General features: G+C 36.8%; 1 protein-coding gene across 2 annotated transcripts in view; it reads left to right on the forward strand.

Moving 5' to 3' along the window:
* The window catches only part of LOC138324730 (mediator of RNA polymerase II transcription subunit 23-like), a 42,234-nt gene that overhangs the window by 16,441 nt on the left and 8,290 nt on the right, over positions 1–17,503 (forward strand). The window contains exons 12-32 of one of the 2 annotated variants that reach the window (XM_069269840.1): positions 2,404–2,606; positions 2,946–3,019; positions 3,289–3,457; positions 3,849–3,991; positions 4,150–4,324; positions 4,515–4,684; positions 5,229–5,426; positions 6,285–6,351; positions 6,969–7,022; positions 7,236–7,347; positions 7,641–7,712; positions 8,125–8,235; positions 8,700–8,759; positions 9,538–9,645; positions 10,153–10,252; positions 11,696–11,794; positions 12,330–12,461; positions 13,316–13,481; positions 14,577–14,649; positions 15,353–15,549; positions 17,172–17,292. In XM_069269840.1, the coding sequence (XP_069125941.1) occupies positions 2,404–2,606; positions 2,946–3,019; positions 3,289–3,457; positions 3,849–3,991; positions 4,150–4,324; positions 4,515–4,684; positions 5,229–5,426; positions 6,285–6,351; positions 6,969–7,022; positions 7,236–7,347; positions 7,641–7,712; positions 8,125–8,235; positions 8,700–8,759; positions 9,538–9,645; positions 10,153–10,252; positions 11,696–11,794; positions 12,330–12,461; positions 13,316–13,481; positions 14,577–14,649; positions 15,353–15,549; positions 17,172–17,292 (2,604 nt within the window). Of the gene's footprint in view, positions 1–2,403; positions 2,607–2,945; positions 3,020–3,288; positions 3,458–3,848; positions 3,992–4,149; positions 4,325–4,514; positions 4,685–5,228; positions 5,427–6,284; positions 6,352–6,968; positions 7,023–7,235; positions 7,348–7,640; positions 7,713–8,124; positions 8,236–8,699; positions 8,760–8,904; positions 8,965–9,537; positions 9,646–10,152; positions 10,253–11,695; positions 11,795–12,329; positions 12,462–13,315; positions 13,482–14,576; positions 14,650–15,352; positions 15,550–17,171; positions 17,293–17,503 lie in introns of both variants that reach the window. The other variant, XM_069269839.1, reaches the window with a different exon arrangement.

Genomic DNA, 17,503 nt, shown 5'->3' on the forward strand with positions numbered 1-17,503 from the left:
GTTGTAAATAGCTATCATTTAAGCAATAAACTGTTACCAGATTGGAAATACAGTTGATACAAAGCCCATTCGGAAGAAAGATAAATTGAATGGCGCTCGTTATTTATATTTCTGACGGATGGGCCCCATATCAACTGTATGTCCAATCTGGTAACAGTTTATTACCAGGTACTTATATTTCCATTACGATCATTAAAGGGACAATTCATTGAGGCTACTTCTGTTACATAACCACGAAGCGAAATATGACATAAATGTATTGTTCTACATTCCTAATGAAACATATAACAAAAAATGTTGACAAATTCCATGACATATATTGTTAAGTATTTTGATTGATACGGTTGAAATTACAAATCGTTGATCAATACGATTAAGCAGGTACAACATGAATGCTGTACTCGTACCCGAGCCAAAGTCAAGCTCGCTGAACGAATGTAATACATAACCACAGAGGAATTGGTGAAACTATTTTTTGACATGAACATGCATCTACTTAGGTAAACACACTACTGGAAGAGCGATTTGAGTAGTTCTAGACAAATATTTCTTTACTACACTAGGAAGGGTCAGGGTTCGGCATACAAGACATCCAACCACTATGTGTAATGGCGGATAGTAAGCGAGTTTGAACAGCTACATACATTTCATTACAGTGGGCTTTTCTGGCTTATCACAGTAAAACCAACTAATCTAATTTCTATAAGAACTGGTTTGTTTCCGATATATGTGCAAATTTTAATGTACTCTTAGACTGAATTGTCCCTTTAAACTTCGAAACTATATGTGCATAATTTTGAATTTCCCGCTTGCACTAATGTTGATGTCACCAAGTTCAATAAACGGAACAGCCATAGCATCAGTTTTGGAATATAAAACGGTTTAAAGGAAAACTTACCTGATGATGTTTTTCAATACATACTTTTTTGTCAACATGTTAATACTATTGGAATTTAAAACCATTTTTTAAATTATTTGACCATTTATATGTATAGGCCTAAGTATTTATTGTATAAATTGTAAGTGATGCCACGGAAACGTTAAATATTCATTTGTTTGACCAGATGGGAGTTCATAGCTTGATATTTCACATCTGGTTTAGCATAGATTAAATGGTAAACTGACATTAGAATGGAAATATATATGTTAATGAAAGAATGTTAAAAATGGGACTAAAGATGCATATAAGAAACAAAATGAATTAAATGAGAAAACATTATTTTTGTTTAAACAAATTTGGATTAAATGACTCACTGGCGGGTGACATGACAGACTCAACCCGCCATATGCCAAATCCTGCCGGTGATGAAGCTGTATAATATACTTAACTCTGTGAATTATCTCCCTTAGTTGACTGACTTCCTGCCGGTGATGAAGCTGTATGATATACTTAACTCTGTGAATTATCTCCCTTAGTTGACTGACTTCCTGCCGGTGATGAAGCTGTATGATATACTTTACTCTCTGAATTATCTCCCCTAGTTGACTGACTTCCTGTTGGTGATGAAGCTGTATGATATACTTTACTCTCTGAATTATCTCCCTAGTTGACTGACTTCCTGCCGGTGATAAAGCTGTATGATATACTTTAGACTGTTCCCGCCTCAGTTACCTCCCTTGTGTATGCTTCACTGAGGACCGGTGCCATCTTGAGTGGGAATTCCAACTCCAGAGTAGTGCGCATCATTTCTGCGCATGATATGTCATCATGGAGACGGCTACTTCCGTTAAGAGAAAAAAATAATGTCATTAACGTCGTTCCTATGAACACTCTAAACTCTGTTAGCACGAAATGATTTCAAAACTTAAGATCTTTTTACTTTTGTTTATATATCTTTCAAATAAATTATTTTTTCTTTACGTTAAGATCCGTTGCTTCGTGCGTAAAGGGGTTTCCCACGCCTAAAAAAAGTGATGCCAGCGAACCGGATATGTAGATTGACCAATCAAAAAAATCATCATGGTTACCCGCTACCGGTCCCTAGTGAGCGGAGCGCAGCCTGGCGGAGAGTAGAGAACTAAGGGAAGGGAACAAGTCTAAATATACTTAACTCTATGAATTATCTCCCCTAGTTGACTGACTTCCTGCCGGTTATAAAGCTGTATGATATACTTTACTCTGTGAATTATCTCCCCTAGTTGAGTGACTTCCTGCCGGTGATGAAGCTGTATGATATACTTTACTCTGTGAATTATCTCCCCTAGTTGACTGACTTCCTGCCGGTTATAAAGCTGTATGATATACTTTACTCTGTGAATTATCTCCCTTAGTTGAGTGACTTCCTGCCGGTGATAAAGCTGTATAATATACTTAACTCTATGAATTATCTCCCCTAGTTGACTGACTTCCTGCCGGTTATAAAGCTGTATGATATACTTTACTCTGTGAATTATCTCCCCTAGTTGAGTGACTTCCTGCCGGTGATGAAGCTGTATGATCTGTTGTACTCAGACACCTCCATCATCCCTATGCCAGACACAAACAAGGCCTCGTCTACACATGCTTTGTCCAGTACCTGTATCTGGATCCACCTCAACAAAAAGGCACAGACAGACAAGGTCCAGCTTCCCCGACCCATGCCTAACGCCCTTCAGGATCATCTGGAGTAAGTTAAGGGCACTGATGGGCTAGCTCACTGATTTAGATCATCACAAAACTGACTAATGTTTGTAATATTATTATATTTCATATTGTAGTTTTGTAATAAATGCAATTCTAACATTTATAGTATAGGTAATCATGTACTATTGATCACAGATGAGGGGGGGGGGGGGAAGGGAATTGAGTCACGTAATTGAAATCATAGTGGTGAATCCAGAGGAGTTGTTTAGACTTCAGGAGACCCTTCCAAACAGAGAATTGTCTATAGAAATAAATACATATTTTACCATTTTCCTTTATATACTTAATCAATATTATATATTTGGTCTGCGTTGTGTTTCAGATACCTGAAGCAGTGTGTTAACAATAAGAACATGTCTTTAAATGATTACAAGATAGCCCTGTTGTGTAATGCTTGTAAGTATACCGAGACATTTTCAAAGTATATTGTACATGTATTGAGTGTATATTTGCATTGTAGCTGTGCTCTTATAAGGCTTTGTCTTAACTTATATCAATAAATAGTACCTAACGGATATTATCATCTGTAAAGTATAGCCAATGGATGATCATTACATTTTTTGACAAATGTCAAGAAAAAAACATTCATATAAAATCAGCATTATTCATAAAATTTCTGCTATTGGTAATTGCTTTCAACATTCCATTCTATTATTGCATTGCAGATAGTACAAACAATGAGTATTTCAATCTACCAATGGGAAAGCTAGTAGAGAGTATCTATGGCGACAGTAAACATACAACTCTGTTGCCTGGCAACATTGTAGCATCATCACCTACGCAACCATTACCCATGAGTCTGCTGGATTCACTAACAGTACATGCTAAAATGAGGTATACTATGTTGAAAAATTGAAGTGAACAAAACTTACAAACTCTCTGCTTTTCTTTTTTCTTTATTATAATTTTTTTTTTGTACTTGTGTATGACTTTGATATACAGCTTAACATATTGAAACACATTTATTTAATAATCTTTGTTGTAGATTTTAGAAGTTGTCTCAAAATTAAATGTTTACAACTTACATATCTTTTTTCATTGAGTGAAAACTGTTTCTTCATATATTTAAGGTGGAAGAATTCCTCTTCGTTACCTTTATATATGTTGTAAGAAATATTGGCATTCTGTTTCCCATGAATACCATTGAGTAATTTAAATGACTTGACTTGTTCATAGTACTATACATAGCTAAGTGAAATACTAATATCCTTATTTTGTGTTCCAGCCTCATCCACAGTATTGTCCACCGAGTTATCCGCCAGGCGAAGACCAAGTCACAGATCGCTCCGGCACCTGCTCTTGTGGAAACGTACAGTAGACTACTGGTATACATGGAGATAGAATCTCTGGGAATCAAAGGATTCATCAGTGAGTCTGTTACCATTATATTACATTGAATCTATAACCAAATATACACTTCAGACAATAACTATTTACCTAACTTATAACACTAATTCCTAATATCAAGTGTTACCTGTATTCTGTTTTTAATTAGCGATGGGTTTATATAATCTCCATTTCACCAGGCCAGTTGCTGCCCACTGTCTTTACCAGCCATGCCTGGGGTATCCTCCACACGCTGTTGGAGATGTTCAGCTACAGACTTCATCACACACAGCCTCACTATAGAGTTCAACTCCTGGGTCATTTGCATACATTATATTCATTTCAACAGACCAATCAAAACCAGTTACAGCTTTGGTGAGTATTAAAATAATGAGAAGAAAATTAAAAGAAAAGAGAAGAAAGTTAGAAATTGTAAAATCCTTTAATACCTTATTTTCATCTGGAAGCTGGGGAGACTCAGACATTTCTTCTTTCATGTCTTTGTATGAAATTTGAGTAGAATCAGTAAACGCAAAATTGACCTTTCCAAATCTTGTGTTTACAGCGTGGAGAGTACAGCCCTGAGGTTGATCACGGGACTAGGGAGTGCTGAAGTCCAACCTCAGTTGTCACGGTTACTCAACGAACCTAACCGACCAGGCTTCCTGTCTGGAGACTCCGAGGAACTGAACCGTGCCCTGGTCCTTACTCTGGCCAGATCAATGCACATCACAGGTAGGGTAACTAAAAAGTATATGTGTATCTGGCCTTGCAGATAGGTATTGATTGTGACGTCATTTGTTTGCGAGCGTAACCTCATACTTTCAGAGAAAATGTTGATAAGAGTAACTCTGTAGTATGAATAAGGGGTCACCATTATACAAAATGCTGTTATTATAAACTAGCTGCTTTTTGTTCCTGCTACTAAATGTCACAATTTCCATTTCAAAAGAAGTTTCCACAGTTTTTTTTCCAGATTTTTTGATTGAATAAAAATAACTTTCAATATTAGCGAGGTTTGATATCAACTTGCAGGGATAAACATTCATGAAATTACATTAAATAGCAAAATTTGAGAAAGTAAACCACACATTAAAGAAATTTGATGTTCATTAAGTAAAATTAATTGCCTCTCGGAGTGAAAATATAAAAATTTAGCAACTTTGGAGTCAAGAACATTTACTTCTAACTCACATACCAGAGTAAAATGTTTAACATAGATATGACGAACCGTCATTACTCTTTTGTGAGTAGAAGATCTACATGTCTGTTGTTATAGGTGTGGAGACGTTTTCTTCGAACTGGTTCCGAGAAATCTTGACACAGATCATGCAGAGTACTCCCCACAGCTGGACACCCAACACACTCGCCTGCTTCCCACCCAGTCTGGCCGAGTTCTACCAACAAAACCCTATAGCCCGCGAGGACAAGGCTCAGCTAAAGCACAGAGTCGATACGGAGTACAAAAAATGGAAAAGTAGGTCATTTACTGTTGTTATCTAGGATATTACAAAAATAACTTTTACAAAATTACTATTTTTGGTAGCACATGTGCCTAGGATTTTAGTTTTATTAGTTTAACGTCCTATTAACAGCCAAGGTCATGTAAGGACGTGCCAGGTTTGTTGGTGGAGGAAAGCCGGAGTACCCGGAGAAACACCACCGGTCAGCAGTCAGTACCTGGCAACTACCCCACATGGGATTCGAACCCGCATCCCAGAGGTGGAGGGCTTGTGGTAATATGTTGGGACATCTTAACCACTCGGTCACCGCGGCCCCATGTGCCTAGGCACATGGCATTCTGTTCTCTTATAAATAGTAGTGTTTCCCACAGAAAAAAAAAGGCATGGTGCTTGGTACAGAAAAAGGCACCTAGACTGTGGTAAATGACCATCAGATGGACATCAAGATGACACCGATTTAAATTGAACATCTTGAAATTGTGCAAGGAAGGCACACAGCGCTAAGAAACAATGTTCAGAAGGGCAGGGCGTCCTAGTATAGGGGCATGGTGTCCGGTAAAAAGGGCACAGCGTGGCGCCATGCTAATCGGGCTGTGGGAAACACTAATCAGTGAATGGTATAAGATCATCTACCATACTTTCCCAGTTTCTTTGGCAAACTGATTTCCTCCAATATAAGATTCCATTAAACTTATTTCTTGCTCAAAAGCAATGTTAACATGGTAAAAACATCACCTGTTTCATAAATGTTCTCAAAATTTAACATTTTTTTTCACCTGTTTCATAATTGTTCTCAAATCCATATGATTTTATACAAATTTGTTTTCTTTTACTAGCTTTATACCGTTTTTCCTCATTATGTTTTATTATAGGTATGGCCAATGAAAGTGATATCATTGCCCACTTCTCCATGCAGGGGACACCACCTCTTTTCTTATGGTAGGTACGGTAATAAAAGTAGTAAATATCTCACTTGCTAATCAATAGGGGTTATTTTTCTCTACTTCTTATTGTTCAATACTGAATATAGATTCATTTTCGTAAGTTTATCCATATGTAATAAGAAAGAGCAAAATGTAGTGGTCAGACCTGGGTTAAAACACAGGACTTCAACGGCAGCTGAATGCTTTACTGATTGCCGTACCTCGTCATTGACGATCGACTTGGCCTCTTCTCAAAGTCATTGCCCCTGGAAATAGTTGACTCCAAGTTTTGTAATGGGAGAGGACTTCTCAACGGCAGCTAGATCGGAGCTGGAATCTGGGACCTCCAAACACTAGCAGAATGTTTTATGAATTGAACCACCCGGTCACTATTGGTTGACCCAGACCAATTCTGCTACACATAAATCTTAAAATGTAGGTTTGTTTGTTTGTTTGTTTGTTTGTTTGAATGATTAGCATCCTATTAACTGCCAGGGTCATGTAAGGATGGTAAAAATATATAGGTAGTAAATGTATCTGTCAAATAATGGAATCTGAAATGTTATTATGACAATGGAAGTTAAATAGAAGCTATTGAAATTCTTCAGTATGAATTTTGATTTATTTACACAGTATTATCTGGAAAAACATGCTGGATGAGAATAGAGTGCCCCCAATAGCATATAAGTAAGTACATGAGTGTATGTATCTATATAACTTGTAATGTCCAAAAGTCATTATAAAAGTTTGTGCCATTTCATGGATAAGTGTTTGGTTGATATAGTTGTTGATCATGGTTAACATTTTAGATGAAATCAAATTATATCTATGTCAGTCTGAAAGGTTAGATGTATTTGATGATGCTAAAATCAAAAGTTCATAATGAGTTTTTGTTTACAGAGTGCTTGATCGATTAGGACCACGAGCCTTGTCATCTCACCTCCGAACGTTTGCAGATTTTATGGTCTATGAACTCAACCTTAGTGGAGTAAGTGGACAGAACGTTAACAAGGTCAGTATATTATGTAGGTCATTTCAAGGTCAAGAATAATGATACAAACCTTTCAGTTAGTTAAGGATATAGAGTAAGCTGGAAACTGTCTTATTATGTAAATTGTTGTACAATCTGTGACACTTTAATCACCAAGACCTGTATTATTACTTAAGTTATGACGATGAAATGTGAGATTTTGTGTCTGGTTGTGGTGATAAGGGCTTTATTTTACTGTGCAATTGTAAATTTTCATGATATATGTAAAATATATCAGTGATATTTAATTAATTTTTTGTTTTTTTTATTTTAAGTTCATAGAGACCCTGAGTGATATGGTATGGCGGTATAACATTGTCACCATTGATCGCCTAGTCTTGTGTGTAGTAAGTAGCTAAGTACTCTTATATATCAACTCTGGATAATGTGTAATATAAATCCAAGATGGACACCGCCTTGAAATACCGAGATTTAGCTCAAAGCTTGAAAAAGTTTTGATGAATATTTCTTCTTCGTCATTTCCCGAAAGGTCTTCCATGGAATCTATCATTTTCAGTATCACTATGCTTTGTATAAATGTTGTAAAATAGTCTATGACCACTAAGGTCTTTGTGCCATTTAGTATAGAGCTTTTGATATATGAGTATTGACAGATAATTTCAGGATATTATCACTAGTCGTACTTGAATTCATTATATCAAAATGTTGAATTTCTGCTCATAGAGAGCTAAGAATGTTTGTTTTGTAGATTTTTTTTGGCTTTGTATTGAGGAAATAAATTAATTCATACTTGTGCAGGCATTACGGAACTTTGATGAAAATGAGGCTCGTTTATGCTACCTGATCATACATATGTTGCTGCTGAAACCCGCTGAATTCAAGACCAGGATCCACGACTTTGTCAGGGAGGTCTGTACTTTTGGAAGTTTAGAATAATGTATTAGTGACTTGTATGCCTTTCTTGTATTCATCTTTACATCGTTGAACAGAAAGAGTTTGTCCTCTTTAAGCATAAAATTTTCAAAACAGATTAAGAATTTATGTAAGTTTTATTTCATGTAAACCTTAAGTTGCAGTTGTAGAGGTAATGGAATTAAACCCAATGCTGAAATAGGTTTCTTAATTTCACACATTCTTTGACCGCTAATGACTTTGATATTGAAGGTGATTTTACTCCTTATGCACACAAAGATAGTCATTCAATTTCAGATAATGTTGTATATGCTGTATGTATTTCAGAATTCCCCAGAGCACTGGTTACAGAGTGACTGACATGATAACGTTGTATATGCTGTATGTATTTCAGAATTCCCCAGAGCACTGGTTACAGAGTGACTGACATGATAACGTTGTATGTGCTGTATGTATTTCAGAATTCCCCAGAGCACTGGTTACAGAGTGACTGGCATGATAGACACATGGCCTTCCACAGGGTAAGTGTATAAGTTGCCCAGAGCACTGGTTACAGAATGACTGACATGATAATGTTGTATATGCTGTATGTATTTCAGAATTCCCCAGAGCACTGGTTACAGAGTGACTGACATGATAACGTTGTATGTGCTGTATGTATTTCAGAATTCCCCAGAGCACTGGTTACAGAGTGACTGGCATGATAGACACATGGCCTTCCACAGGGTAAGTGTATAAGTTGTGTAGACTACATCTTCAATATGGAAAGTGTATAAGTTGTTTATACTACTTGTATATATTTGTTTATACTACTTGCATATATTTGTGAAAAAAACCCACAACAGAGTGATATTTTCAGCCAAGTTCAGGCTAACAGAGAGCTTTTAAATTGTATAGTGGACCCATGATTATCCAGACACAGATAGTCCAGAAATCTCACAATCCAGACAGAATTCAGGGAGCGGATTTGATTATTGATTAAGTAAATGGTATCCGATAGTCTGGAAAATTTACAATCCATACAGTTTGGGCTTGGGACGCAAGTATTCTTATTATCGAGGGTTCACTTCTATTTTGAATACACTTTTATTTTTGGTGACATTTCTAGAATTAAGTTTTCCTTTTGTTGTACTGGAATCATTTTGAAGATTTTTTCAGTGACTAGTGAAATTTTTTCAGAGGAGATTTAATATTGGATGAAAAAAATGGATCTGATTTCTTGCCATTGCTATGGATAAGTTTGTGTTTCATGTTGATTGATGTAAATTAAAACTGGTAGATTGCGTTGTTAATTTGTAGAAACATCCCGAGAAGTTTTATTATGAAGGGATACAAGACCTAAACAGTCCTATCCAGCATCAGTATCTCCCTGTCTACTTTGGAAATGTCTGTCTCCGGTTTATACCGGTAAGTGCCCTGAATCCCATGGACTCAGGAGGTGTATATTAAAATGACCAATTAGGGTTATTTTCGGTATTGTTTATATTAAATAAAAACATTTTATTGCATCATATGGTTGTTCAGACCCTTTGAGGTAATAAATTTATACTGTGAATGTTGATATTTCGGCATTTATTTTATTTTGATGGTTTTCACACCAGATATTTTGTGATAAAATCACACCAAACATCGCAATATTGACCTGAATCTTTGAAGTCTGCTTAATATCTATGACCCAATGACCTACATGTATACAGATCAATTTCAGTTAAATGAACAAATATTCATGCAAAATTCAGATCAAGTTCTTGACCTGAATTGACCTTTTTCCCCTGTCAGGTAAATTTGACCTTGAAAAATTCCACCAGAAATTATCCTGAATTGACCTGAAGATATTTTACAGAATTTCCTGTGTATTACTGTTATTATAATGGGATATTAAGAGTAAATACTTCATATGTGTTTTCTTTGAAGGTGCTAGATATCCTCATACACAGAATTATAGAACAACCCACTCTCCAGAACCTACTGGAAAAGATCCTGGAAAACTTGGGAATTCTGTACAAGTTCCATGGTTGGTTGAAATCTTAGGAATATAGAAATATTTAAAAAAAAAAAGGTTGTGGACTTTTAGAAAATAAAACATAAACCATACACACTCGACCGTCCACTTATAAAGTTACATTTTCAAAAAAATACCTTATAGGGTACTGTAGAGTTACTAAGATTTCCATCTTATTGTAACCACTTTGGAGGAAATCAAGCATTTTTTCCACGGTATTGTTTAGACATATCATGTGCTAAGTCTCACTATTTAGGATTCTGAAGGACATGCATTGTGTTCTGTATTACCTGGTAAACACAGGTATTGTGTTCTGTATTACCTGGTAAACACAGGTATTGTGTTCTGTATTACCTGGTAAACACAGGTATTGTGTTCTGTATTACCTGGTAAACACAGGTATTGTGTTCTGTATCACCTGGTAAACACAGGTATTGTGTTCTGTATTACCTGGTAAACACAGGTATTGTGTTCTGTATTACCTGGTAAACACAGGTATTGTGTTCTGTATTACCTGGTAAACACAGGTATTGTGTTCTGTATTACCTGGTAAACACAGGTATTGTGTTCTGTATTACCTGGTAAACACAGGTATTGTGTTCTGTATTACCTGGTAAACACAGGTATTGTGTTCTGTATTACCTGGTAAACACAGGTATTGTGTTCTGTATTACCTGGTAAACACAGGTATTGTGTTCTGTATTACCTGGTAAACACAGGTATTGTGTTCTGTATTACCTGGTAAACACAGGTATTGTGTTCTGTATTACCTGGTAAACACAGGTATTGTGTTCTGTATCACCTGGTAAACACAGGTATTGTGTTCTGTATCACCTGGTAAACACAGGTATTGTGTTCTGTATCACCTGGTAAACACAGGTATTGTGTTCTGTATTACCTGGTAAACACAGGTATTGTGTTCTGTATTACCTGGTAAACACAGGTATTGTGTTCTGTATTACCTGGTAAACACAGGTATTGTGTTCTGTATTACCTGGTAAACACAGGTATTGTGTTCTGTATTACCTGGTAAACACAGGTATTGTGTTCTGTATTACCTGGTAAACACAGGTATTGTGTTCTGTATTACCTGGTAAACACAGGTATTGTGTTCTGTATTACCTGGTAAACACAGGTATTGTGTTCTGTATTACCTGGTAAACACAGGTATTGTGTTCTGTATTACCTGGTAAACACAGGTATTTCAGATCATGCTTAATCTGGAATACTATGTAGTCTATCACAGCTGCAATATATGGAAGCTATACTACATGTATATTCCGTCTTTGTATGTCACATGACGTCACAATAAATACCTATCTGCAAGGGCAGATAACTCTGTAATATGCAAATGTAGAATCTTCAAGGGCAGATAACTCTGTAATATGCAAATACAAAATAAATACTTAATGGTTAATAGTTTTTATATTTAATGGTTTTTTTCGTGTGTTACAGACCACCCCATCACATACCTGTATAATACCCTGCACTACTACCAAAGGAATCTCATCAACAGGCCGCCCCTCAAACGTAAACTAGTCCAGTCTATTATGAGTAAGTATAGTTCCAAAGTTATCTCTAAAGGTGTAACCTAGACAGCCTAGCTGTTATTGTGTAACGTGCAAATACATATTTTCAAGAAATCCTAATTTCTACCTGAATTGGTTTCTGTGACATAAGTGTTAACATGGATGTGCTTTCAATCCCTCCACAAGTATACTGTTTTGTGTTGTTTGGATCAAGTGGGGAATGTGAGAGGGCAACATTGCGTCCATCCATTTTGACGTCTCTTTTATTCTTCTCAATTTTCTATCTTTTTTCAAAAAAAGAGTTCCAAATGTGATTAATTAAAAGAGTTATTTTCCTCTTTGTAACAACTGGATCATATGACCACTCATTTCAATGAAATACTATAACAATACCTTGAAGGTCTTTGTGATATGTTAAGGTCTGTTGGCACCGTATCTAAGTTTATAATACTATAAATTCATTACACTCCCATATTATGATTTAGAAGTCAGAAGGAGCTATCAGTAGATGTTAAACTTAAACAATCAAGTCAGTAACAATGATTATCTCCCTTTGCCAGATGCCCACAAGGATATCCGACCTAACAACTGGTTTTTATCAGAGGACTATCAACGCTTCATACAGGAGGACAGTTTGGAGTGGAACCCGGACCTCGACTATTATGTCCGTCTGATAGGCAGACTTGTTGACAGTATCCTTTCTTGCTGGATGTTTAAGTTTGTCCGTAATTCAACAACAGAGAAGCTTATAAATAAGTGTATAATTGGGAAGTTTTTAGCTCACCTGGCCTGGAGGGTTATTGAGCTTATGTCATGGTGCGTTGTCCATCGTCCGTCCGTCAACATTTTCTTTTAATCGCTACTAGTCATAGAGTTCTGCATGGATTGTAACCAAATTTGGCCAGAAATATTCTTGGGGGAAGGGAAATAGAGTTGATATAAATTTTAGCTCTGACCCCCAGGGGGCAGGAGGGATGGGGTCCAATAGGGGAAATAGAGGTGAATCCTTTAAATCACTACTTGTCATATAGTTCTGCTTGAATTGTAACCAATTTTGACCCAGAAACATCCTTGGGGGAAGGTTAACAGAATATGTTTAAATTTTGGCTTTGACTCCCTGAGGTAGGAAGAGTGGGGCTGATTAGGGGAATTAGAGGTAAATATTGAAATTCCTTCAGATAATAAACAATGAACCTGTATTCAGGTGAGTGATACAGGTCCTCTGGGCCTCTTGTTATTTGTCTCTTTTACTTGAGTTGATTCAGATTTTTTTTTCCATTGGATTCTTCATCATGTTAGCCTAGCCGTTATAAATCTCTATGTCTCCTGTGTGTCTTATCAAGGATTCTCACATCAGTATCGTCGGAAACCTTTGGGTGATCTGACATGGCTTACTCCACTCAGCATGATGAGTGGAATAAGTTTACCTAGAACACTCATGGGTTTTCGACAATGCATAATCAGGTTCTGAAAGTCTGGTGGTAAAATTTGTTTTATGACTGTATCATTTAAACAATAACATATATGTCTGCCTTGACTGAAGTAGCTATTAACAACAAGACGCCATCTCCATTCCCTAACTGTGACTGGCGATTTAACGAGTTCCCCAGTCCTGCTGCACACGCTCTGTATGTCACGTGTGTAGAACTCATGTCACTTCCTGTCCCTGGAAATGTAGTCGGTCGCGCCTTACTCGACGTGGTCCTCAAAAAGTAAGTAATTATTTATAAGGTCCCCCTTTAAGCATCCCTGTTTATGAAATACTGGTACTCTTTCTTGGGTTCCTAAATGGCTAATTTTCACACAGCTTGATATGTGTATAAAGACCATTTGTCTACGCAGACCATTCGCTTCTAAGGTGATCAAAGTAGTTTGGTTTAATTTGATTAGTTTAATGTCATATTAACAGCCAGGTATTTTTTCACTTTCTTCTGCTGGAATGGTTTGTTACACTTTTCACAGAAACTACTAGGCCGATGATCATGAAACTTGGTAGACATACTCCATAGGGTGTGGGATGGTGCATAAAGGATTTTTTCCGGAACAGAAAGTCCAAGATGGCCGCCAGGGCCCACTTCCCATTTTCAGGTTTCGGTCTCTGATCTCAATGAAAATTGATCTAAAGGGGTTTTATGGGATGGCGAACAACATAAAAATATTTTTGTTAAGATTTTGGTATTGCAAGATGGCTGCTGGCTCATATCCTGTTCTACAGGTTTCGGTCTCTGATCTCAATGAAACTTGGTCTATAGGGGTTTTAAGGGATAACAAACAACATGCAAACATTTTCGTAAAGATTTTGGTATTCCAAGATGGCCACTGGCTCATTTCCTGTTCTCTGATCTCAATGAAAATTGGTTATAGGGGTTTTAAGTGATGGCGAACAACATGCAAATATTGTCGTAAAGATTTTGGCATTCCAAGATGGCCACTGGGCCAACATCCTGTTTTTTTATATTTAGGTATCTGATTTCAATGAAAATATAGGGGTGTTTAGGGATATTGATCAATATGATAAAACTTTTGAAAGATAGTCGCTAGGCCAACTTCCTGTTTTCAAATTTTTTCTGCAATTCATTGAAAATTGGTAAATGGGAGTTTTAACTCTCCTAAGATGTTCATATACTATACAACTGCATTCTTGATTTGTCACAGGTGGGGGTGGGGGTGGGGAGGGGGGGGGACATTTGGGGACAATGTTGTGGTGTCCATTATATTGTTTGTTATGATAATTGCTGCATTAATTTATTAAATCTAACAGATATTAGACAGGCATATCATGTAAACAAATGTAATTACTGTTGTAGCTGTACACAGCTGATGAGATCACAAGTTGTGTCGTGGATGAACGCTGTTGGGCTGGTGTTGACGGCACTCCCGGTTAGTACAACTTTATCCTCATATCGTCATTTATAGGATTCCTTGAATAATAAACATATTATAACATGGGACACAAGAAACTATTCTGTTGTATCCATAATTCATTTCAGGGTTTTAGGAGAAGTTTGCATGAATCAGATTCTGGATTTTATTACAAATGAAAATCATAATAATATACAATTATGGTCCTCTGTGGAGGGATACAGCTAGAATTTTCTCCCTGGAAAGAGTTATTTACGCCCTCGAGAAAATAACTCTTTCCAGGGAGACAATTCTAGATATATCGCGACACATAGGGACATAACTATTTTATCGCGCCGAAAAATGAATTCATAAATTTGTTATTTGTCTGGTTAAAGAACTCATAAAGATGTTTCCCAACAACGTTGCTATTGTCGGACTGCAAAAAATAAGCAACAGCGTTGCCATGGTTGGTTGACGTTGCAGACAGCGTCCACTTCTGGTCATGGCAGGGGTTCAGAGGGTTAATTAACCTTGGGTTATTTCTCTGGGGTTATTTCCCTTGCCTCCCAATTCCGGCGAGATACCTAACTTATTCAATGTCATGTGATCAAGTTTGATCTGATTATTCAAAATGAACGTGAGGTAAAATAATTAGCATTACGTCTGTTCATCTGGAGACAATCTCTCTCAAGGACACAGTGTTTGATGTTTTTTCTATTAAATATTGATCTCTCCCCAGGACACGTACTGGTCCTCACTCAATACTAAGGTGGAGGAGGTGATAAGAAGTATTCAGCCAAGTGTTCAACCTTTCCAGCTGTTTAACTTCAGTGGCAGTCAGTCTGTGTTTGCTGAACAGCATTGTAGCTATGTGCTGGCACTAACACATGCTATTTGGCATCACGCAGGCATAGGTCAACTATCTCAACTACCACAGTAAGTAGGTCAACTATCTCAACTACCCTATCAATTTGGCCAACTGTCCAAACTACCACAGTAAATAGGTCAACTGTCACAATTATAACAGTAAGTAGGTAAACTGTCACAATTATTACAGTAAGTAGGTCAACTGTCTCAACTACCACAGTAAGTAGGTCAACTGTCTCAACTACCACAGTAAGTAGGTCAACTGTCTCAATTATAACAGTAAGTAGGTCAACTGTCACAATTATAACAGTAAGTAGGTCAACTGTCACAATTGTAACAGTAAGTAGGTCAACGGTCACAATTATAACAGTAAGTAGGTCAACTGTCATAATTATAAGAGTAAGTAGGTCAACTATCTCAATTACCACAGTAAGTAGGTCAACTATCTCAATTATAACAGTAAGTAGGTCAACTGTCACAATCATAACAGTATATAGGTCAACTGTCACAATTATAACAGTAAGTAGGTCAACGGTCACAATTATAACAGTAAGTAGGTCAACTGTCATAATTATAAGAGTAAGTAGGTCAACTATCTCAACTACCACAGTAAGTAGGTCAACTATCTCAATTACCACAGTAAGTAGGTCAACTGTTTCAATTATAACAGAAGTAGGTCAACGGTCACAATTATAACAGCAAGTAGGTCAACTGTCACAATCATAACACTAAGTAGGTCAATGGTCACAATTATAACAGTAAGTAGGTCAACGGTCACAATTATAGCAGTAAGTAGGTCAATGGTCACAATTATACCAGTAAGTAGGTCAACTGTCACAATTATAACAGTAAGTAGGTCAACTGTCACAATTATAACAGTTAGAAGGTCAACTATCTCAACTACCACAGTAAGTAGGTCAACTGTCTCAATTATAACAGGAAGTAGGTCAACTGTCATAATTATAACAGGAAGTAGGTCAACTGTCACAATTATAACAGAAGGTAGGTCAACAGTCACAATTATAACAGTAATTAGGTCAACAGTCACAATTACAACAGTAAGTAGGTCAACGATCACAATTATAACAGTAAATAGGTCAAAGGTCACAATTATAACAGTAATTAGGTCAACAGTCACAATTATAACAGTAAGTAGATCAACTATCTCAACTACCACAGTAAGTAGGTCAACTCTCTCAATTATAACAGTAAGTAGGTCAACTGTCACAATTATAATAGTTAGTAGGTCAACTGTCTCATCTACCATAGTAAGTAGGTCAACTATCTCAACTACCACAGTAAATAGGTCAACTGTCACAATTATAACAGTACTTAGGTCAACTGTCTCAATTATAACAGTAAGTAGGTCAACGGTCACAATTTTAACAGTAAGTAGATCAATTGTGTCTGCTACCCTATTAATTTAGCCAACTGTCCAAACCACCACAGTAAGTACGTCAACTGTCTCAACTACCACTACTGACAGAAAGTTGGTCAACTGTCTTAACTACCACAGAATGTAGGTCAACTCTCCTAACTGCTACAGTAAGTAGGTCAACTATCCCAACTGCCACATTAAAAAGGTCAAAATAGATGGAATAGATGGAAAGTTCTGCATTAAGCTTGCCAGCTTTTTTTGTTTGGCTTTGACTTTTTTAATTTTGAAGATAACTATTTTTGAATTTTTGCAGGTTCTTACGCGAGACGCTGAAGCCTGTGATTGTGAATGAACAACAGTTTCTGTACTTGTGCCATTTGGTGGGACCTTTCCTTCAGCGCCTTCACTCTGAACGGACACGCTGCCTCATGGAAGTCAGTAAACTCTTACCAATTCGTATAGTAATTATTATTATCCCAAGCTTTCTTTGAAAGGGGGGGTATTAATTTGGGTTTGTCCGTCAGTCTGTCCGTCTGTCTGTAACACTTCGTTTCCGTGCAATTACTGTAACAAATGTAAACCAATTTTCTTCAAACTTGGTGACAAGGTTAAATGCCTTAAGTGTTCGGCCAAGTTCGATTGCAA

The sequence above is a fragment of the Argopecten irradians genome, chromosome 6, assembly GCF_041381155.1.
Source record: "Argopecten irradians isolate NY chromosome 6, Ai_NY, whole genome shotgun sequence".
In the NCBI taxonomy this organism is placed as follows: domain Eukaryota; kingdom Metazoa; phylum Mollusca; class Bivalvia; order Pectinida; family Pectinidae; genus Argopecten; species Argopecten irradians.